We start from the raw sequence: 24,475 nt of genomic DNA on the forward strand, positions 1-24,475 counted from the left end.
ATCCTCTTGATTCACTTGTGTGCATGTGGGAAAGATGGGGAATCCTGGGTTCTGGGTTCTCTAAAACAGTTTTGGCTTTCCTATTAAAGATCAGAAGCTGGGAGAATGAGTATTCTGGTGTTTTGACTCCATGGACCAGTGTGCACTCTTCTGTGGGTGTACACTGGGTAGGGGCAGGGGACTCCCAGCACAGTTAAGCATGTTCAAGCCCCTAGAAATCAGTGATTGAGGTCTTTTATCAGAATTGTCCTGCAGTGACCCTTTAGGTCCCTGTGACCCTGCTGGAGCTGTGCTGACTTTGCTGCTCAAGTGGAAGGGAGTTACTGAGATAGTCCACAATACTGAGCTGAAGGTGCTTGTGCTAGATAATGACCACTTATATTCAGCCAGGAAAAGGTAAGTTTGGGGAAAACAGCAGCAACCATGAGAGGTGCCCTTAGGCAGAAAGAAATGGAGGTCATTTTTTAGTAGAAACATCTGAGTCTCTTCAATTTCTTGACCATCAGCACTGTGTATTAGTATCTGGATGGTCAGCCTTGCTGGCCTGATCAGACTCAGCAGTACAAAATGCAGAGGCAGAGAAATAAATAGAACAGTGGTAAGAACTTTGGAGCTCTCTTTGATTCGGAGAAAGAGGTACTTGTATGCACCAGTAGAATTCCAGAAGTTAGTTATTCTCAGTCAGAAGTCTGCAAGTGAGCCATGCCATGTAAAATCAGATTATTAGTGATGTTCTGGGGTATGTTTCGTTACCAATGGGAAACATAACAAAAATCTGCTAGAAAGTAATAGCTTTACCTTTGGCATAGAAATCCCTCATCCTTTTAGCTTTTTGATGTATTAGTATCTAGATATACTAGATGTTTGCTAAATTATTTCCAAAGGAAAAAATCTCAAAATTACCATTAATTACTTTCAGGTCTTTCTGTTAATGGGAATTTAAGACAACGGAAGCAAGAAGCTCCTAGAAAAGTCTCCCCCCATCCTCTGTTTTGACCTGGTTAGAGGGGACCTAAGGGAAAATTGAAGAAATTAGAAGAACTAATGAGGCCTGTGAGAAGAGTAGCAGTTGTCTAACAATATAGAGCTATCAGTTTTCTAACTATTTTTTACGTGATTATGGCCTAATCAAAGAAATGAAGATGTTGCTACTTACAGAAATTGTAGTTAAGAAAGGATAGTGCTTTTATACCTAACTTATTTTTAGATTTTTAAATTACCCAATTTGATTATTAAAACCAAATTATTCTAGGTTCAATAAGTAAAAGGAATAGGAGTTTGGAATTTCATAGTTTACACAATTGCATCAAATGAGAAATTTAAACATCTGTAAAACAGAACTTTGAAGAAGTAGATTTACATTTTGTTGTAAACTGAAATTAACATATTATCCACCTCAGCCATAACTCACTTCTCAGCTGTGCTAATGAGGAAATGAATTATCAATTAAGTTGAATTTACCTTAAAGCCAGTTTCATTCAATTTTAGGTTAGTGACTACTCTTCAACACAAAAGGACTTGGCTTTTTTTTTGGTTTTTCTCCTTGTAATACACAGGAGTTCACAGCTAAGCTGTAACAAAATGTAGCTTTAGCTAATTTCTTAGGATTCAAAATCATGAGTGGAGTGGAGAGAATTTTGTAAGAAAGTTTTAAGTGTCTTTAGCTGGTGAGGCAGTGCATCAGATGCCACATGGAGCTCAGCCTTAAGGCTGGCACCAGTTTGGAACAGATCTATGTAACCCCAAGATACCTGTGCATGCTATGCTGAAACAACAAAAAAGGAGAAACACTGGTTTTCCTCTGAGACATTACTAAAGTCCATTTTTTCCAGCACCTCTGTGCAGTCATCTTCTATTGCCCATTGGACCCTAGTATTAAAAAGCCCTATTATCTGGCTGTGAGGAATCTGGAATTATAAATTTGAAAATAATGAAAATGTATGTCTAAAACCACTTGGTGATTACTGCATTGCAGCTGAAAGATAGTACAGATTTATGAGCTGTGGCTTCCATTGGCATTGTCATTTGGCCTGGCTAATTAGGGAGAGCCTGTGTAGGCATCAGAGACGTAACTTGCCATGAAACTTTTAACTTTGGGCTTCACTGATGAGAAGGAAGCCCAGCAGTTGCCCAAGAGCCTGGGAAAACACCGAAACCTCAGTATTGCTAAAACTGTACAATGAAAAATTAGTTTTGGCAAATCACAGCAGACATGCTGTGTCTGCAAATGACACAGATCAGTGACGGTACTTTATTGCACAGCTTGACTTTGTGTACGACTTTTTTGTCTTGTGGCAAGGAAATATTCTAATCTTTCTCAGAATAATCCATTTTAAGTAGCGATAAATAGAGTTTTTGCAAGGTTTGTGTTGTCGTGCTGTTTCTCTCACTGTGAATGTGGAATTGTAAGTGAGACTATACAGAAACAGTATGAATTAACTAATACGAGTAAATTACCATTTTTGAGATTTAGTATCATTAGCACCATTATGTGGTGAATATTTTTATATTATCACCTTCTCACCCAACTTATTTTTACCTGCATTTTCTGAGCCGAAACTTGAGTAATGAGACATTTAATAATATCTGTCTTGGAGAAATTAGAGAGCAACTACTTAAGCAAACAACTGAAAAAGTTTCTAAAAATAATTTTTTATTTTCTTCATTCCACCACATACTTGCAAACTCAGCAAAACATGAAAGTTCAGGTGACAAATAGCACTGAGAGGACCTTTATTTTAGATAAGGAATTAAAAGGAAAGAACCCTGCTTTCCTCTTAGAACCCAGACTGAGCTGATGAAATACGTTTTTGAACTAAGCACACCTATGATTATATCACAGGAAGGCAATGTGTGTGGTGTTCTGCAGTGCATATTATGGTGACACCTTTACTTTAAGAAGAGCACACTGGGTCAGACCGCAGCTCTATCTAGACCAAAGGCTCAACTTGACCTGTTTCTCCCTTTACAAAATCTTCGTTGGCAGTGTCCCACCCTGTTATGGCTGTCCAGGTGCCCTGTGCTTCTACATTTTTGTTAAAGCATCAGCTGCATTGCCTGGCATGGCCATCAGGTGGTTCAGACTATGAGTCTCTCAATCTCCACTGAGGCATTTGCCACTTGGGTGGCTCTGGGTGACAAGGCTGATACTATGGCAGTTATTCACCACAGGTACTGGATCAGCGGTTTCACCCTTCAGTTGTTTCAAAATTGAATGACTACCATCTGTTTCCAGTGCTTTTTTACTGTCTATTTTGTCTGTTTTGTAACCCCTTCTTTTAACACTTCAATTGGAGATGGGCGCATCAGAGTTTCCCCTGAAGATGGATTTTAGCTTGGCAATGTCTTTTAACTCCTTGACACTGCACACAAGTAGAATACTCATGTTTTTTCTGCCATGGTCATAGTTCTGAGTATGAGTTTTATTTTATCTTTTAGTCCTGATGGTTGATTAACTTCAAAATGCCATTTTTCTCCTAAATGAAAATGAATGAAAATAATTGACTCTCGGTTATTGATGCCTTTTACAAGTTTCTTTTTAAATATTTGGCGGATTGTATTAATTATTTGGTATTTATATATATAAACTTAAAAGTTTTTGTGTTTTCTTCATTTGGACATTTAGTTTCTGTGAAGAATGCCTTCTTGCTGTTAAGAACCTCCCACCTTTTTCCTTTCTTAAAATTTTCTTCATAAAAAACCATTTTTCTAAGTAGAAATGCATGTCGGATTATCAAAAAAGCTTTGCCCTTTCCAGTACTTATAAAAGGAATTTTGTGTAACTAATTGTAAATCAAATAGGGAAATTTATGCTGTGTACAAAACATTTTTCTGGATAAAGTGGATGTAGGTGAGCATCTGTCAGTGTTTGATTTAATAAGCAGAGAACATTTTATTTAATGAAGAACTGTATGCCCGAGTCTGTGCTGTTAATGCTGCAATATATTGTGTGTCACTTCAGAATGAGCTGAGGATGCTGTGGGATGGTGTATTGAGTGTTGACAAAGACTGGATGTTAAAGGGACGTTCACAAAACCATTTTTGTGCAGGTGTTTAGTACATGTTAGGGCAGAACAGCACTGCTTGCCTCATGGCTTAGAGGAACATTTCAAGCTGCCACTTGTTTGCTGAGATTCTCCAGCTGGAAAGTATTGGCCCCTGTCTGTGTTGTGGTCCCTACAGAGAGAAGCACTCAGGTGGTTCCCTTAAATTCTTTATCTAGAAGTTATGCATCTGAAGTTATGTGAGATGATTCTCACACACAGGGAAAACGCTGTACCTAGTGAACTAGCTCTTCACCATTGTTCTGTTTGACAGGTTGAGAATGTAAAGAAAGAGGACTTGTCTAGATCCCTTAATGCCGTGATTATATTGCTGAATTTAATAGCTCCAAAACATCTTCTTCACTCACTGGCCTTAAAACAAGCTTGCAGAAATTGTGTATTAACAAAAAATCTAAAACTTAAGGAACATGAAATAGTTTACCTGTTCACAGATTCCTGCATGACTCAATAAATTACTGGAGGTCATATGTTGAAAACTACATGAAATCTCCAATTTTTTGAATGCCATTTCTGTAGATGTTTCTCCTACTCATGTAAGGGACCAAGTGACATTAAGGCACTGGGCCTTGTTAGAAGGTCACCTGGGAATGCATGGTTTCTGTATCCTTAGCTGCCTTGTTTCTAAAGTGTAGGAACGAGATTCCTGGTTCTGCTAAGTTAAAAAAGTTGTTTAATCTGCCTTATTTTTCCCATACCAAGTGGAGGTAATCAAACACGCTTGCCTTTGTAAAGTGGCTTGATACCTGCAGAGAAAGGTCTGTGCAGCAGCTGAGGACTTCCACCCTGTTCCTAATAGCCTTTCTGACACCCAGGAGTGGAAACTGGAATTGGACATGTGCCTAGAAGTGCATGGGCAATGAAAAATAAAGGATTCAAATCAGTTGAATGGCTGTATTGGAGCCATTTTATTAGCCATTGTATTTTATTAGGTGTGAGTGGCCTGTTCATTATGTTGTTGAGTATTTAATCTTTATTAAAAATAAACAAAAAGCTATTAGCCGAAGTTTTATTTTAATAACTACTCTGCCCCCCCAACCCCCGTGTGAAATTGTGTGATGGAAGAAAAATAATGTGAAGTATAAGAAAACTATGAAAGTTCCCCAAAAGGAAGACCTTTTTATCAATGAGGCTTTTTGTTTCCTTAATTCTGTATTTATTTGCTTCCCATCCTTCATTGTATGTGATGATACAGTGTTCCACACTGGGGGGTTAAGCACTGAACAATAGAACTGCATTTGCAATGGATTTGACAGCGATGCACTGTAGATCTGTGCTTTTAAATTAAAAGTTTTTTCTTGTGCTCTCTGTCTCTTCATTCTGCTGTTGGATACTATCAGGGGTGCAGGTGAAGGATAAAAATGATTTTTGTAGGGGCATCACTGGAAAAATTTGCCTTTGTGAGGTTGGCTGAGCTAGGTGCCTGTAGTGTGCCACTGTGGTGATGCAGCCTGGAACTTTGGCTGTGTTGTGGCAATGTCTTTTGGTTGCTCAGTAAACATTTGTAGCATTTGAATAGATCACTGCATTATCTGTTGAATTAATCTGTACCGGGCCACCCACACTTTTCACAGAGGGTGTCAGGAATTCTACTGGGTGTGTTTGGCTGATGTCATGTTAATTAAATGCCTGCTTGATCTGCACTAGTATAAAGTTGATTCTATAAATGTTACTTTCTTAGAAACAGTGTTGGTAAAATTCTTCCAATAGGTTTTCACCATCTTGTTGGTAATAAGAAATGATCTGAAGATCCATTTCTCCTTCGCTCTGACCTTTTTGCTAAGGGTTCTCCATATGCATACACACACCCTCTCTGCCTCTCTCTTCTGACATCCTCACAGGTAGCTCTTCCTATTGGTTTGTATTTTCAGAGCTTGTACCATATCCATCCCTAAAAATGAATATGCTCTCTTAACAAGCAAGAACTGCACAGGTGTGTCTGTACTGTCATGTTAACTCTGGACCTTGTTACATGAACCCAGGCATCCCAGTGGTGCTCACTGGTGCTCAGTGGTGCCCTTTTGGGAGAGGAAGCGATTAGTGTTTGATGTACGTGGCGTGGGTGCAACTGGCCAAGCCACTTGTCCTTTTGAATGGTGCCTGAATTTGGCCCCCTGATTTATACCTTATAAACACAGTTAAGGAAAGCAAATTCCAAAGAATTCTTGTCATTTCATGTTGAAGGGGATAGAGTTAACATGCTGGGGGAGAAGATCACGAGAAGTGCTGAATTAAATAATGATCTGGACAGTGATGTTCATTAGGTTTTTGGAGGAAGTAGGACAGACAAAATGAGACAGAAGGGATCCTGCTTAGAAGGATGGTTTCTACCTGAAATTTAAAAAAATAAAAGTATTGTAGGTCGTGTTTTCTCAGAATAAAGTCTTCCAGACAAGATGGTCTTTGCCAACTGAAGCTTTTCTGAAGTGGAAGCAGGAAGCTATTAAATGTAATGTAGAGCATGTGTCTCAAAGCATCCCTAAATTACCTGGCAGAGGTAATCAAGGTAATTAATCTCTGCTATGATATTAATATATATCATTCTTTTTGGTTTTCTGGAACTGAAAAGATGTTTACTGTTGTTGGATAGACAGTAATGAAAATACCAAAGTACTTAACAAGATAATCTGTTTAAAGTTGTGTCTTTGCAATTATCTCCCTATACTATCTTTTTTCTAATATAGTTTACCAGAGGAAACTATAGGATTTAGCAAATCCTAGAATTAAAAGTCAGTACCTTGATGACCACTATGTGATATCCAGCTCTTGCTTCAGTTTTTCCAGAATGAGAACAAAAATTTTATGATGTGTATGTGGGAGGGAGGATAAGAACTCATGGAAGTAATTTGCTGTTGAATTCATGGGGAAAACAAAATCCCATTGCTTGTTGCTGGAGAGCTTTCCAGAAGAATAAATGTCAATACTATATGCCTAACAAGATACCCAGCATTCATGTTCTCTGTAATTTATGAAAAGTTATAGACATGAAAAACCAGATAGGTCAAAGTACATTTACTGTTCTGGGCATGCAATGGAAGACAAGAGTCATTGCAGTGCACCCCCCCACACCTGAGCAGCATATTTTCATTTAAGGGAAAGGGTTTCAGTTTCACCTCAGGACTTTTGAGGGAGAAGCACCAGAACGTTCTGTTCTTCTCTCACCATGATTGGCCCAGTGCCAGGACAAAGGTACCTGTTGGTCTCTGTAGCTGTTCCTCAGAAACGTAGCTGTTTTCTATTGGGCGGTTTGCCAAAAGCCCTCCTAAAACATTAAGTACTTAAGAAGGAGCACAGAGGTGCTCAGGGCTTTTTGGGGGCCTTAGCAAGGTGTAAGGGGCTTCCCACATCTGTGCGTGGATTTTGTTTTTGTTTTGTATTGTTTGTTATTTTCTCTTTAATTAAAACCTTTTGCTTTTCAAAACACACCCAATGAGCTGTGTTGCCGTTATTTTAAAGCCGTTTCTGAGAAGTTGATGGTCAGCCCTCAGAACCTGATACACCTTTGTGGGTCTTATGCTGGCCACCACACAGCCTATTTTAGTATTTAAAATTAGAGTGTTTGATCCATAGGCTCTCTGCTTAGATATTCCTTATGTCTGCTCTTAATCCATAAGATTAATATTACTAGAATTTCTCAAATTAGTAAATTAATTGGGAGGACCACTAAGTAATAAAGTAGTCAGCTTCAGTTCTAGAAGGCCTTTTATTTTGTATGCTTTGTTATGGGGTGTAGGTAATAGAGGTGAGGGAACTGGCACAATGACATGTAAACAGGAATTAAATCAAACCAGAAGCTTTCAAAGAGGAAGAGAGAAAGAGGATGTTACAAAAATGCATGTAACATACTTGAAGATATCTACATGGTAGATATGAATCTATTTAAACAGTAAAAGTGATCCTGCATGCCTTCCAACACCAGTTACTTTAGCTTGCTGTGTTCTTCCTTGTTGTGATCCTTTGTGAGATGCTCTTCCAAAATTCAAAAATGTAAACGAAGAAGAGAATGGAGTGGAAGGTAGGAAGAAGCAGGACTATACTGTTAATTAGTATGAGAGCTACTCTGGCCTTCATTATCTACATCTGTTTTTATTTCTACAAAGTTACAGCTTAGATGTAAAAGAACAGTTGAAAAGAAAATAGACTTGTGCATGAGAACAAATTGCTTCAATTAAAGGTTTCAGTGGTTGGCATGAGCTGGCTGCTTTATGTGGTTTTCCAGAGTGGACTCAGCTGAGCTGCTTGTTAAAGGAATCAGATTGGCACAAGATTTTGCCACTGGCTATAGATCAAGATTTACTTTCACAACTGTCTGCAGTTGTCTTTAGTGGGATTGTTTTCCAAAGACATACAGCTTGCAAAATACCTTGTAGCAGTTTAACATGCTTGCTCAGTGGTGTCTTTAACACATTTCAATAAATTTTCTCACTACTTTGCTTTTCCTTGGGATCTTGAATTGTACTATGGGGTTTTTGCTCTTCAGAGAGTTAAACATTAGCATTTTTTATTCTGAGTAAGTGCATTGTTCTTCTTTCTATTCAGCTGATTTTCATAGAATATTGATCTATCAGAGATAACAATGTAGCCCAACTGGTAGAAAATTCTTTTTGATCTAGAAATGTTTAAATCCTGGTGTCTCTTTCAAAAGATGATCAATCAGCCATTAAAGTGATAGCCACTGATTTTTGGGCGTAATATGAAGTGTAATACCATAATTAGAGGAGCTTCCTACATATCTGTAGCAGAGAAGTCTCCTTATGGAGCTAGAATAATTTCTTTCTGTTTCATTTGTTTACTCCAAATTTTAAGTAAGGAATTTTCTTGTATCAGTGTCAACCAGTGCGATTGTATACTTTTGTTCTTCAGTTTAAAACCTGAATTTAATGATATATTAATCAGATGCAACTAAACCTAGTTGGTGAAATCATCTTAGCTGCTAGAAGTTAAGCTTTGGTCAAGTGTGTGTTGTCAGATAATGTAAAGGTGAATTACCAGGCTGAATCAAAAAGAGAATAAAGTAATTTCTCTTAAAACAGAAGCAAACCCACTGAAATACAGATGTTTTTGTTCTTAAAACTGACATGGATTTCACGCTCTAGATAGCATTTACAGTTTTTTATTTATTCTGTTAGTAGAGCTCAAAACTTTCAGTCTGTTTTTCAACTTTTCAACTAAGGTACCTTGTCTTTTTTTTCTATTCAAATAGCTATCCTTTTGATAGGATGCTTTTCCATATCAAGTAAATAAAATAAATAGTCCACAGGTATCTTTCAGCTGATCCAGGGTGAGACATCTGCTTTGTCTCTACCAGGGACAATGTCATGTTTCCGTGACTACTTTGTGTAGTTTAGGTAATGGGGCTTGTCTGTGGCCCAGTCTTCTGTGGCAGTTGCCTGCAGGATATAATAATTCTCTGAGTCAGAGACCATCCAAGCACACTGCTGTTCCAACAGTCCCAGGCTGTGTTTGTTCCTCTCTCACCATTTTGGATGGGATGTCTGATGAAGAGGGAACCAGGCTCTCTCTCACTTTCTGGATTCTTCTTTCTGCTTTAGGATGCTCAGAGACAGGCTTGCTTCATGCCTTCCTCTTCCTAATATATCTGATGTAGATTTAAGGGCATTTGGTAAGGGCAAAACTTCACCTACTAGGAATTGCAGCTGGAGAAGTCCTCTTCAAAGGCAGTGACAAAGTTCTGATTTTTTAAAGAGGTATATGATAGGATGAAGGAATTTATCCTAGCTACAGATTTTCTGATCTTTCTGAAATTAAATTAGTATTTAGTCATTAATTATAATGTGAGATGGACCAGTGTGAAATCTGAGAACATTCTTCCACATCCTTTTTAGTTTCAAGTCTGTTGCAAATCCTTCATGGCATGGCGTGACTGACACTCCAGTGTATTTTTATAGCCAGCACTGACCCTGTGCCTTTCACTGATGCTAACAGTCTGAAACTTTCTGCTTGATTAAGTCTTTGAGCCAACTCTGGGGCATGTGTTTGGAATAACTTGAATGAGTTCTCAAAATGCTGTTAAGCAATATCTTTATGGGCTTTGCATATCAACATCTCCATTAACTTCATCAGTTCATTGCACTCTGCTTAGGAGTGAGTAAGCAGTGTTTGAAAAGAAGCTACACCCTATATGAATTTTTCTAGAGAAAATGTTACAAAACACTTTGTAGCAGAATTTCTGCTTAGACAGAATCCTTAGAGAGCTTTTAGACTTCAATAAATAAATGCTCCATGGCAGTTAATTAATTCTAAAATAGAAAACCAAATCTGTGGAGAAGCGGATCACTCAAAGTGCAAAATAGTTGACAGTAGTATTCAATGGGATTCTATGAGTTTTAAGAAATTTAAATTGGTATTTGTTGGAATGTTTGGATATTGTGCTGTAGTTTATTAAAGAGAGTAGAGGACAATATTTTTCAAGCTGGGTACTTATATCAGTATGTAATTGTATGAATCAGCTATTGATAATTTCTAGTTTGATCTTACATATGATGGTGGGCGTCCTTTTAAAAACAACATTACTTCAGTGAGAATAATGGAGCACCGAGTAGTCTGAAATCTGCAAGTGGCTTTGTTGACAGTTAATTCAGTTGTGGAGCACAGAGTACTTTAAATGGGTGGGCAGTGATGGGGTTTGCTTGGAACTAGGATATCTCTGTGGGGAAAAAGGAGCATGGGATTCAGGCAGATGTAATATTTGCACATTCTTTCAGTAACTGAAAGCGTAACTCTCCTTTTTAATGAACACAGAAAGTCTGTCATTTTTGTTTCCTTGGCAAATTGGAAGCTCTCAGTGCCCCTGATAGTGCTGCAGTTGTCAACTTTTTCTTAAAAATATTTGTAATAAGTTTGTTTCTAAAACAGAATAGATGTTACTATGAACATCCCATTTGTAGATGTCTGGATTTGTTTACTCATGAACTTGTGATTGATTGATCAGATCAAATCCAGCAAGTACGGACTAATCCTGCAGAGAAATGATGGAAGAGTCAATAAAAGGATTAGCTCTTTAAGTTTGGGTTGAATCCTTGTCAGTTTGTGCTGCTGGATTTTTTTTTCATAACTGTATTCAGCGGGGATTAGTATTCATCAGTACCTGTCACTGCATTCCCTGCTCCTGTCAACTTTCCCTCTGCACATCTCTTGTGTGCTGTGTTTAGAGCCTCTTTTCATGTTCAGGTAATCTCTGGGGCCGTGGCGTCTCCTGATGCTTTGATCAGCACTTACACGTGTAGTAATTTATCTCAGCATTGATAAATCTTCTGCTTACCAGTCAAGGGCAGAGTAAAAAGATAAAAAACCCTAGACCCCAAACTTGTAAAAACATGCTTCCAAAGCTGCTTTAGCAATCAGTTGTTCAAATCAAGTAACGCTCATCTCCCTCCCCAGCTCCTCAAAAACCAAGCCTGCAAACAAAACCCAGCCAGACATCCCCCACTCCCTCCCCTTCCCCTGCCAAGGGAACCAGAGTAGATGAATTTCTCAAAATGGCATTGCAGAACATGAGGCAAAACAAAGATAAAATGTAATGGTCCTGGCATCATTACTAATATGATAGGTGTGGGACTTTCAAGGCCTCAGCTGCTCTATGTTGAGTGTCAGGGCCTGAAAGGTTTTCTCATTAGCTTTTATATGTTTTCTATCAACAATGAAACAATCAAGCAGTAGGTATCTGAAAGAAGATTTCTGTTCATGGATAGTTGAAGTCGCTATTCATTAGTACCGTGACTAAATAGTGATCAGACTACTTTATATCTAGAATGTGCTTTGTGTTGTGTTACAGTGATTCATTATTAATTTCATGTTGGCTGTCTGGTGTAATACATATTCTATAAAATCCCTGTAGTGTTGGTGGTTTTCAGAGATCTGCCTAAGAAAGACCTAATTGATATATTCTTGCATCCTCCCTACTGATACTTTTTTTGTTGCTTGTGGTGCCTGTTCTGTGCTGTTCTCTGCCCTTCAAAGAACTAATGCATAGGGAGAGATGATTTATTCTGTACCAGGAAGCATAAGCCCTTTGAAGAATCTATTCAGTTGCACAGTTGTTCAAAATGACAACTGTTTGAAAGCTTATCTTTTTCTGATCAAATAAATTCTGTGTAATATGGCAAAATATTTCATTAATATGAATTGCTTTTCTGATTCTCATTACTTTCTTTGGGCTGTTGGGCAGCAGTGCCACTTTGGTTTCAAAAGCTTCTTGCTTCTTATTTTGTTGCAGAGAAACTCAGGTAATCTATAAACATTGAGGGCTGTGCTGTTATAGTTGCTGGTGTTCATCTGAGCCACAGAGCCAAAGGTATTAATTCATAAGTAGCTCCTTTTGTCGCCTGATTACAAAAGTTAATATATCAGACCTTGTCCATTTCTTACTATAAATCTAACAGTACAGGGAAAGATGGAGAGCTGAAAACACACAAACACACTTGGTGTTGAAACTCAGCTGAACCTTCCCTATGAGACCATTTCTCCAGCCAGATTTTTGTAGGGCTTGCAGCACCATGTGGGGGTGTGACCCAGAGGTTGACAGAAGCCTTCAGCAGAGCAGATGCTCTACTTCTCAGACTCTCTTCTTTTTTTTGTGGCCACTATGTCAGGAAAAAAAGTGAAATTAAATGAAAGGAAATAAAATAAATTCATTAAATGTCTTAATTTTAAAATAGTATGGATTCAATTAATGGGTTTTCTTTTATTTTTTTGTATTTGTGGAGGGGGGCTTAGCTCACTGTCTTGCACAGTCCTCACCTTTGTTATTTGAGAGGTAATTGAAGGATCTGTAATATTCCATTGGTTTGATCACAACTCCTGCTCATGACATTTTATAATGAATATAGCTTCTAAATAATATTTTGAAGGTATAAGGTTGTACAGAGATAATTACACAGCTGAAATGCATTGGCACAAGGCCAAAGGTTAAGCACTTTCCACCATCCCTCCTAAATTGAATAACTTCACTTTATGAAGTGTATCATCAGATATTGTTTTCATTACTCTCAGAGGGCAAATTAAGGTTAATAAAATCCATTCAAGATTACCCATATATGTAAAGATTTGTATTTTTAGATCTTTTCTTTGTCAATTACATTCCTCATTGACTGTGTTTATGTGAATACAAGTATGTAGGTCAAAGCTTCAGCTCACATTTCTGTAATTTTGAACTGTTTTACCTCTCTTAGACAGATTTCCTCTGAACTGGATTGTGAAACCCTGGAGGATTTTTCAAACTGAGCAAAATTAAGCACACTCCTTCCACTAAGTTGTGGTTTCTCATGTGCCCTGAATCCCACCATCCTGGGTTTCACTTGACCCACATAGAAGCCATTTGACCCATCTGCTTCAGCCCTCAAACCCAGTATTTGTATATCCTTGTCTTTAAATTTTATGTTAAATAACATATTCTTCATACAAGGCAACCCAGTATTTTGTGAACTCTTCAGCAATCTGAGAAACCCTTAGGTAAAGGTGAAGGGAGGGAATGTAATTTTTCCATTTCCTGTGATAAATTAGTTGTATATATAATCTGAAAGAGCACACACATACTGGAGTCACCTCTTCTCATACTCTGCTTTTACAGCATTATCGTCTAACTACAGGCGTCCTCTTCTCTCTGCTGCGTGCCCTTCTCCTCTTCCCACTTCCCAAGAAAGAGGTTGTCTTCTCCCTTGATAACACAGCTATTTCTGCCTCTTAGCATAAGAAAGAGCAATGTAAGAAATGACCTAGTGTACAGGAATATTTACCCAGGATAATCTTTCAGCCTCTGTGAGGTTCAGGGACTTTGTATTTCCAGAGATGGTGTCTTTATCACTTGGTGGACTTTTTTGGTCTATGAATTTGAATTTGTAAAAATCTGTGTACTGTCTTAGCACAAAGAATAACTTTGGGCACAGTTATCCTATTAGTAACATTTTGGTATAATTTTTAAAAGAAAGGTGTTTTTTTCCCACTCCAAAAAATTTAAATGAGAAATTAGTAAGTTGTTTTTGTTAATTGTAACATCAAATGAAAACATTTGTCATGAACTAGTTAACACTTTCAGTCTATTACAATGCAGTATTGAAGAACAAAACAGTAGAAGAACAAAAGAGAAATAATGACTGGGAGTGTTGGAGGTAAAAAACATAAAGTTGCCATTTATAAAACTATGCAACTTGCTAGGCGATTGTTTGTTTTAGGATTTTTTTAATCTGTTGAATGAAATAGTTTCTGAACAGCTTTTCTCTACAGGTTATTGACATGCCAGAACACAATCCTGGAGATATGGGAGGAACAATGAGACTGGGGAAGAGGAGGACTGTTTTTAAAACAGAAAATTCTGTTTTAAGTGAGTTATTTTTCTGCTCTTATGACTTTGCCTTTTGGATAGGAGCTTTGTAACATGGAAAATCAAAAATGCCATAATCTTAAGCAAACAGTTAGGTGGCAGCTTGCCTGAGCTCATTTACTCTGTTCCTGTTATTTACATTTACTGAGAATTGGAGTGTAGAAAAAAATGAGAGACATCAGTAACTCCCAGTGAAACTCTCACTGAGAGTCCAATGCTTTTTAAAAAACAGTGGATAAAATGTTGAGAAAACTGAAGCTCATTTTATGGCAGTTTAATTTATTATGTTCTTGGGAAGGTCAGAGTGTTTTCTTCCTATTTTCTTGCCTGGCCCTGGAAACAGTATTGTTTTGGGAATGCAAAGTATCTGTTGCAGGAAAGGAAAATTATGTGCTGTAACAGGATGCTTTGTATAACAAAATAAAAGTCACCAGAATATAGAAGAAAATTAATTTGGTCTATGTGTATTTTAAAATTGAAGTAATACTTATCTCTTGTAAATCAGATCATTTTACAGTAGTAATATAGATGATGCTGCAAAAGTGTAAAAAGTAGTTTCTTGTCCATTTAGTAAATATCTGTGTGTTTCTTACATTGCCCTGCCCCTGATACTGATCTGAGGTATTCTCTATTTAACTATGTTAAACTTAAGGAATGTATCGTTCTGAGTATTTAAAAATGACATCTACTTCAGCAGGAGACCAAAGTGTAATCCATATGCACATTTAATGAAAAATCTGCAATTCTAGAGGTGCCCATACTAGTGATCTAACTAGCCTGGGTGATACTTTGCCTACATGTGATACAGATATGCATATCACAGTGTACAAGTTTGACTTTAACACTTCTTGGAAAAGTAACAAAAATTAACGTGTGTTGTAACTCTTGACCAATATTAAGGGTTGTTCAGATCTGTTTAAATCTTTAGAAAGAATCATAAAAAGCTATGGTAGTTTAGTCAGGCAGTCTGATTTGTTTTTCTTAGGCTTTACAACTTGGATGGAAATTATAGTTTTGAAAAGGTGGTCTCTTAAAATTAAGACATACACCATGTTTTTGTAAAATGCCAGTACTATCATTCTACAGTTTTTGAAGATATTCTTGGCAGTTTATTTCATATAGCAACCCTCTAGCAAGACAGTAATTTTCATTACCTTAGTGTAAATTGAGAGCGAAGTTTGAGCCATGATTCTAAGTAAGAGATATGATTAAAATCTGGTTTACTGCATACCTCTAACTCACTTCTTGTTGCTGTGAAATGTGGAGTGTTCAAGATGACGCACAGAAGACTGCAAGAGTCATTTGGGTAATGAGATCAGGAAAACAGAACAGCAATATTCTCTGTTTGTTCTTCAGAGGTACTATGCCAGGTGCCATGCATAATCTATTAAAATGGAACAGATGCTACTAAAAGGCTTCCTTGCCTGCATCTTTTGTGTGCAACTGTTTTAAAACCCTGAAGGGATTTTACATTGCTGGTTCACTCAGACTTTTTTTTTTTTAGCTTTACAATTTAAATTAGTTAAAGTGTGTTTAGATTCTAGTCTGCCTAAGCTATTTTTAGTCAAGGAATATTGAATATGAATCCTGAATAAACTCAGGTAACCGTAAATTAAAAGATACTAGTCATCACTCACGAAAAATAAAAAAACGCAGTGAGGTGAATAATGTCTTGTTATGTTTAACGTGTTAAATGTGACTTTCTTGAGGTTTAAATTACAAGGAGTATTATAGCAACTATTAAAGTAACACATTGGCTTTAATTTCTCTTTTGTTGTATATTTAGGGAAGCTTTATGGTGATGAAATGTTTGTGGAGGAGCGACACAGGCATCGATATGAGGTAAGCACTGTCCTTTGTATGGGTCCACTCCTCTGTGTGCAAACATCTGAGATGAGGTGCCTGAATACTTTCAAAATACTGTCTTTCAAGAAGACACACATGAGGTGGACTCCTGGAGTTATCTCTGAGGTAGTTCGAAAGGGATCTGACTCCATCAGTGTCTCTAAAGGGGCCTGAACTATCAGATATGTGCATGCAGTAACTGATTCAGACAATATTAACCTTCCTTAAAAGGGAGGAGAATGTAATGATGGTAAACCTGTTCAAACTTTAGATATTAACTGGGTGGTTAAAACATCATCCAGGAAATGAGACAGCTCACTGCAGAGCTCCTCAGTTTGAAGGAAGAGCTGTAGCACAGCTTTTGTCACAGCTCAAAGGGGAGGTCAGTCTACATCTAGTGGGCCATTTAAAAAAGGGGGAATGCAGGCTGCTTGGATTCAGAAGGGCAGCAAGCAGAAGGGACCCTGGCTTAAATTGTTGAATGTTGCATAGCAACTTTTAAATAACTGATTAATCTCTTTATTTAATAATCATGTCCACTTTTACGAATTTATGCCAGAGTTGTTAAAACAAGAAAGCAAATGTTCCCAACCCTTGCCCAATTCTCTTAATTTTTGTATGCATGTAAAAGCCATTACAATTAACTGCTACTGTTTGTTAAATCAAAAAATAAACAGAACTACACTAATTACTGCTTTTAATGTTTCAGGTGAACCCAGAATTGACTCACTGCTTTGAAGAGAAAGGTTTGAAATTTGTTGGCCATGATACAGAAGGGAGCAGGATGGAAATTATTGAACTGGAGAGTGAGTGTCTTACTTTTTTGTAATACTTATTGCATCTATTGAAACTGTATAAAGAATAGATGGTTGAACGAGATTTAGGCACAATATTTAGCTGTCATAACAGCCAAGATTATTTTGGGGGATACTGCTAACTCCATCTGTGTATTACAATGGGTGAAAACTCAGAGTATGTTAGGAAAAGTCTCATACTTTGCAAAGACTGTGCATGTACTTGATTATGTGGGACAAATGTGCTCCTTTCCCAAAAGGTCCTAAATCTAGCTCAGGGGGATTTGGCTATGCAGAATCATCGAGTGATTTGGGAGGTCATATAGTCCAACCTTCTGCTTCAGCACAGGGCTACCTTCAAATATAGGTCAGGTTCTCCAGAGTTGTACCAGTCAAGTTTTGAGTATCTCCAAGTATGCTGTTGCTTGGACTTCAAACCACTCACCAATGTTCTTTGAACCCAGAAGTCTGACTATTTTTTTAACACACTTTGTGGTCTACCCATAACTTAAAGGGTAGGAAACCATATGAAAAGCTTTGCTAAAGTCAGAATTAAGGAAAGCCAGTGCTCTCTCTGCATCCAAAGACAGATTCTTCTCAGGCTTGTTGTACCAGTCTTCCTGACCTTCATGTTCTGAAGGTCAGGAATGTTCTGTGGTTCCTCAGATCCTTCTTTTTGTCTTGAAAAAAGGCATGGTGACTGCCTTTTTCTAGTCATCAGGGAACTCTGGCCTTTCATAGATTTTTATTTATATGCCAGTTTCACAGTGACATTGCCCTGCACCCTAAGCACCCTCAGATATTCTTGGTCATGTTCCAATACTTGTTCAATTTTGCTTGAGTATATGAAATGTGTATACATCCAGTATAGCCAAAGTATATGACATTACTGGAGTATATTACCCAGAGAGTTTGTGAAATCTTCATCCTTGCAGCAGAGACCTTTAAAACTTGACTAGACAAAGCATCAGCAACCTGATTTAACTTGAGTTTGTCCCTGCTTTGAGCATATTGTTCTAAATAGACATGCATAGATACATACTGGAAACCAAAATACTATGAAAATAACATGATAAATGTAAACTTTATGAATTTTCCAATTGTGCCCCTCTCCCCCCACCCTTACATGTTGGTGCAGATTTCTTACTCAGTTTTTATGAATCATAAAGTGATTTTTCCTTAGTTTGCCCTACTAACCTTCTGCCTCTATTGTCAGTTGCTTTTTGTGGAAAGAAGTTTTTTGCTGTCTCACCCTTAAATTCACATGTGCTGCTCTGGCTTCTGGACACTAGTCTGAAGTCTTCAATAAGGTTTTTTCCTAAAAATTTTTCTACTATCTTCTTCCTACATTGTGTAATTTTCTTTGATGTCTGTCTTGTAGATCATCCATATTTTGTGGGAGTTCAGTTCCACCCAGAATTTTCCTCAAGGCCTATGAAACCTTCACCTCCATACCTTGGACTGTTGCTAGCAGCAACTGGGACCCTGAATGCATACCTGCAGCGTGGATGTAAATTGTCTCCAAGGTAATCTTTCTTTGTTGCTTGCCTGCAGTTTGACAGTCACATTTTTGAAGGGACTATCCCATCCTCCAATTCAGAAGCCCAAAAGAGGAAAAGGAGTTTTTCATGTTTTGATTTACTTGTGGCTGTGTTTGAATGTCATATACCTGGGTATAAGATAACCTGTAAGCAGGAAGCACAATTCCTCACTTCTTCCTTTTCAGAGGCTATTAGGGCTAAAGACAGAACTCCACATTACAATCATAAAAAAAGTTTTAAAAAAGTTAATAAATTCAAATGAAGATAGGGGCCTCCTGTGTTAACCTCCATTGACAGTAGCTTCATAGGGAGTAAGATTTACTAGAGGATCAAGCAATTAAGTGAAATTCATACCTAGTTGTTATTGAAAGATGATAGCAACAACAAATAAAACACTGATTTATTTTGCAGTAGCTAAATAATAAATACTATCTTTCAGAGACAGGTCTGAAATAAAACAGTTGGGATACCTTTAGATTTTCCAAAGGATTTGGACCTAGGTCAGGACTGGATGGTTCAGCCAAAACTCTCCTTGGTCTCTTGGACACAGAGACTTTGGTTTATTGAATGTACCAATGTTTTTTTAGCCAGGATTAACTAATTCTTGTTTACTTCAATGATATTAATAACAGTTAAAATTTCATTATAATACCAATAATAAAGAAGTCAGTGAGAAGGTTTAGGTGCAATAACAAAAATAAAAAAAATAAATAAAATCATAAAATGACTGAATAGTAACATTGAACAGATCCAAGTCTGGCATGTTAGCTTTTCCTGTAAACAAGACACCAAACTTATTAATTTTGTGGGTTGATTTTTTTTTTCATGCGTCTTGTGTTTTATTAAAATAAGTTCTGTTTGTTAAGAGAGAAATAGAAATTTTGTTCAAGTTTGAGTAATAATGGGAAAATAGCCAGGCCAGACCACACCAATTTGTTTTGGTTCCTTACTCCTTTATGGGTGTCAGTTTTTATTCACTCTGCTGGGTTGTGCAATGATGTACATACAAAGAGAATTAATTTCTGGTTTGCACACTACAGCTTGATTGAAACACTCCTATTACCTTAGCCTGTTATTGTTAGAAGTGGTCATAACATTAGCTACCTTTTAAAAGGTGTGCTGGTGCAATATACAGATCAAATTTTTGTGGTGCTTGGCAAGGCAGAGTCTTCCATCACACTGATCTTCAGTCTTACCCTCTTGTGGCCACTCTAACTCACATTTCATCTCTTTTCACAGGCCCCAATATCTGTTCTTACACTGCTTTGTCCCATAAATAACCCTATTTATTTCTCTGAGATAAAGAAAAATTACGTTTTTAAATGAGTGATCTGCATGTGTCCTGCTAATTTAAATCCCTTAGCATTATAACAACTATGCTGTCTAACCCTGACCTAAAATTTCAGCCATTACTGAAAATTTGACCCACTTAGACTTAATTGAATTAATTATTCAAAATGTATACACAACTCTTTTTTTTTTTCTTTGGTGTTTATAGAATAAACTTCTACCAAATCTTAAACATTTAGCAAATACAAAAATCCACACCTCAAAACATAATATATAAAATTGCAGATATTGCTATTTACCTAGTTACACAGCAGTCCCCCTATGTCTTGAGAAAGAGCACTGAAATAAGAAGGCATTTTGAGGCTAAAATAAGAAGATTTTGTACAGAAGAATGTTTGGGAGGGAATTGCAGTGTTAATTACAGCACACACACTCATATTAACATACCCACCTGCTGAGTGGAAAGATTTCCAGTGTAAACCTTTAAATCCCAGAATGCTGGTGATTTCATTGAGTTGTGAAGCTAAGGCATGTCCTAGCAAGACTGAAAGAAATCTGAGGAGAGGATTTTCTGCACACCTCATCCAGCACCACCCACACCAGTTGTAGTCGTGCTGTTGACTAGAGCAAAGTAAGCTGCAAGGGAATTTGTGGAGACCAGCAAGCTGAGCAGATTACCTGTGCAAGGCTACCATAAACACTAAAAAGAGAGTGAATGATGAAGTCCTGAGATAAAGGGAAATATGTATTTCAGTGTGAGAGTCTTAACAGGAAACTATTGCTCCAGAACATTTAACAGCCCCATAATTAGGGTGCAATTTAAGAATATTTGACATCTGGACAGAAGCCCTAGCTTATAAGCAAAGCTAATAATAAATTAAAGGGTGCATTACAACTTCCAGGAGAGTGCCCTAAATAAATGAAAGTGAATAAGCTGTCTCTTAAATTTTTGTGAGGCCTAGGTACATAGGCCCACATAGGCATGAGCACACCTAGTTTGAGACTGGAATGCATCTTGTGGGGAAAATTTAGTTCCTGGAAATTTTGGTGTGCACATCAAGAGACAGTCAAGAACTGACAAAAGCATCGGAGTAACTCAGTGATTAATTGTTACTTACTTCCTTGAAGTACTAGTTGGGCACCCTTGCTGCCTTTGTGGTTTCAGCCTCTTGTGCTTTGTGGCACAAGTGCCCAACCATCAAAGCCCTGCACTTCATTTCCTTGTGAATGGTTTAAATCATGACCTTTTCCAAACCTTTCCATGGAAATACTGAAATCACCATTTCATATAGAAGTGAGGAATGTGGTGAGAGACTAGCAGTTTATGTTTACATTTTCAAGGACAAAGAAAACCAAAACTACATGAGACTCGAAATGTACAATACCCACAAGTACACTGCTTTATAAGAGAAAACAAAGAGTTCTAATAGGAAACTAGTGGATGAAGAGGGGAACTTCACATGTAATGTTGTTGGCTTTTACTGATACTTATGTAGTTTCATTTGGAAAAATTAATAAAAACTGACTTATCTTTGGGAACAGTATAATATGGGTTGCAAAACCACTGGTGTACGATAAAGCCATGTTGCTTGTTTTGTTTTGGTTTGTTTTTCCCCCTTATCCAGTTTAGCATCAGCAGGCTTTATTTCTTCTTTGTCTACAACCAGCACCTTTATTAATGGCCTGCAATAGTAAGCCTGAGCGCATTAATTATATTTGCAAATAATGTCATTTGAATAGGAGCTGAAAGCTCTATTCGGAACAAAGAAGTAACAAAAAATATGTAGGGAATGTAGCAATCTCTGCTGAATATAATGACATCTTTGGAGGAAAAGGATAAGAAGCTAAAGATAAATAATTTAAACACAAATATTCAGTACAAGGGAGGGAATGCAGAAAAGGAGAGGTGTTCCTAGGTGAGTAAGTATAGTCAACACTGACTACTGCCAAAAAAAACTTTTGCAAAGCATTAGTGAATATGCTAATGTGAGGCACCAATCCAATGCCATCTAGTCACAGAGTACTCTTTTGAGTTCTGGGCAAATTTTTAATGAAAGATGATAAATGAGCTGTCTTCAGAGACAAGGAACAGAAGTGGTGGCCAGAGAACAGAAGGAATGGTGCATTAAACAAAAAACCAAAAACCTCAGAAAATTTGCCCATATGGTGCTTACTGCATTAGCATGCTGTCTTTTAGATCAGTTGTGGAGAAAAGCACCTCTGAACAGAACAGAAAACCTGTGTGACATGTTCTGGTGCCTGATGTCCCCTGTACATTGTCCCCAGTTGAGAATGTATTTGGCACAGCATCATGCTTATGCCATTGGCTGAATCCAGAGATGTGACTTGAAGATTGTCAAGAGAGCAGCAAGAGGGGCTGCTCCATGAAAGATGACACTCCAGGAACCAGGGGAGGGAGCTGTCCTGGTAGGAGTGGTGTCCTCACCAGCAGGAGTCAGTGCCACAGTTGCCACAGAAGGCAAGTGCTCTGTGACCTTCCAGTGGTGCAGGTCCCAGATGGGGATGGTTGGGGCAGCAAAGACCCTCTTGCCCTCAGAGCTCTTACAGAAAACTGTGGAAAAGTTTTAAAAGAAATCTTTTCTTAAACATACTGGTACTTAGTAATGGCTAGTTACGTCAGTTACCTTTGTCATTGAAATGTTAGATGCTTACAGTGAAAACTTTTCTGGGCTAGTCACCTCAAGTTCTTTTCTGTAGTTGTTATGTGAAAATGCACTTTAAGGAAGGAAATAGCTCATTATAACAGTTCTGTGGGCCAGTTATACTTTACATGCTGCCGGAGGCCATTGCTCTCCAGTGGTTGTAGGGAACTGCTGGTCCCTATCCCAGATGGAGATGTTATCCTAGGTCCAGTTACGTGAGTGCAGGTGGCTGGCAAGTCAGAACTGGGGAGTTTTGGGTTTGTGCTGAGGGATTCCAATATGAAATTATGTTTTATGGAAGCATAGCATCATGATGACCATAATTTAAAATGTCAGATAAAATTTTTATGACCATAAATGATATCTGTGGTTTTTATGACCATATAATGATCATAAAAATATGTACCAAGAATAACTGTGACTGCAATTATAACCATTGTGCAAATATACATTTATTCAAAATAATGTTTTAGTGGCATAATAATTTTAATAGTTCAGCTTTTGGGAGTGGGGAAATAAATGATAATAATTTGCAGATTTCCTTTTGCTGAACCCTCAAAAGCCTAACAACTTAAACAACTGCAGCCTGTACTTAATTTATCTGTACTTCATGTATCTTTAATTTGCACAGAGGAAGAAATGCACTTAGCTTGGCTCCTTGCAGGGTGTAGCATTACTGTGGTAACTGTTTTAATTCCTTACATTTCTGGTAAAAGAGTTTTTTGTCAATTGTACATTAAAAATGAATGAAAGAAAAGCTCCCCTGAAACTGCCAAATACATTGTTTCTAAAGCATATTGATCTGGATTTTCCAAGTGAAAAACAGAATGTTCACAGAGTACCCATTTTACAGGAGCGAAGTGACCAAATGACTAAAGTGACTGACTAGATGCAGTGACACTGCATAGAGTCTTATTATGGTTTTTTTTTCCTTGGCTGCCATTTTATACTTGAGATCCCACCAAAAACCCCCCCAAAAACCAAAACCAAACCCCTCCCCCCCCCCCCAAAAAAAAAAAAAAAAAACAACAACAAAACCACCAGGTCTTAGAACTGGTGGCCTCAGATGGGCTCCGTAGCTCCTTTTTGTTGGAGTTCACTGTTGTAAGAATTGTTACAAAAAAGATGAAGTGGGTGTCAGGCTCCTGCCCAAGATAATGACTTATTAATTTTAGTACAAACTGAGAGAAAACTTGCTGAAGCAAATGTAAGTGTATTTTTTCAGTGGTTGGCTCAGTGTGAAAAAATTCCTTAAGGAAAGCTGGGCTTATTTGATTTCTCATCACCACCACTTTCACAGCTGGTAGATTTAAATAAGGTTACTTAATATTACCAACTGTGAGCACAAAGCATCTTTTTGGGTTTTGTGTTTAATATCTGTGTACAACTCATTGTAATTTGGAACAAAGTACACATTTATTCTAAAGAGAAAAGATGGCTTTCTTATGGTTAATGCCACCTACAGTTTTCCTTCAGATTACACATGATACTAATATGTTTGATATCAGAGTAAATCTTAGAAAGCTGACACCAGTGCTGGTTTGAAGCTGTAACACACAGGCGTAGGTGTGCCAAGTTTCACGAGTCCCTGTTCGCTTTCAAGTCCACTGGCAGTCTCAGTCTTGAAGTTCAAGTTTCCTTGGAGCTCAAGTTGTTATTTTTAAGATGATGCCACAGGTTCTGGTTGTGCTTAGACATATCATTCAAGCAGCTGAAACTAGAGACTGACAGCTACCTGAGTCTGAAGCCCAAGGGCTGATCCTTACCTGGGTATTTCCCCTACCTTTCTTGCCCTGTGGCCTGCTTCTGAGACATAAAAACTGACTTACACCCCATAGAGCAGCCCTAAAGTAGGGGAGACTGTGAGGTGCTGATGCAGAAGTCATGACAGCCCTTCCCTGGGATATGGTGTCAAATTTTATACTGAAATTGGGCAGTGTGG

At 37.8% G+C, this 24,475-nt stretch overlaps 1 protein-coding gene across 1 annotated transcript in view; it reads left to right on the forward strand.

Annotated features, from left to right (window-relative positions):
* Window positions 1–24,475, forward strand: part of CTPS2 (CTP synthase 2) — a 59,512-nt gene that overhangs the window by 29,365 nt on the left and 5,672 nt on the right. Inside the window, exons 14-17 of the mRNA XM_083854411.1 lie at window positions 14,304–14,400; window positions 16,187–16,242; window positions 16,955–17,051; window positions 18,421–18,565. Of these exons, the coding sequence (XP_083710537.1) occupies window positions 14,304–14,400; window positions 16,187–16,242; window positions 16,955–17,051; window positions 18,421–18,565 (395 nt within the window). The remainder of the gene's footprint in view (window positions 1–14,303; window positions 14,401–16,186; window positions 16,243–16,954; window positions 17,052–18,420; window positions 18,566–24,475) is intronic.

This window comes from Zosterops lateralis (assembly GCF_965231275.1).
Source record: "Zosterops lateralis genome assembly, chromosome: 2".
NCBI lineage: Eukaryota > Metazoa > Chordata > Aves > Passeriformes > Zosteropidae > Zosterops > Zosterops lateralis.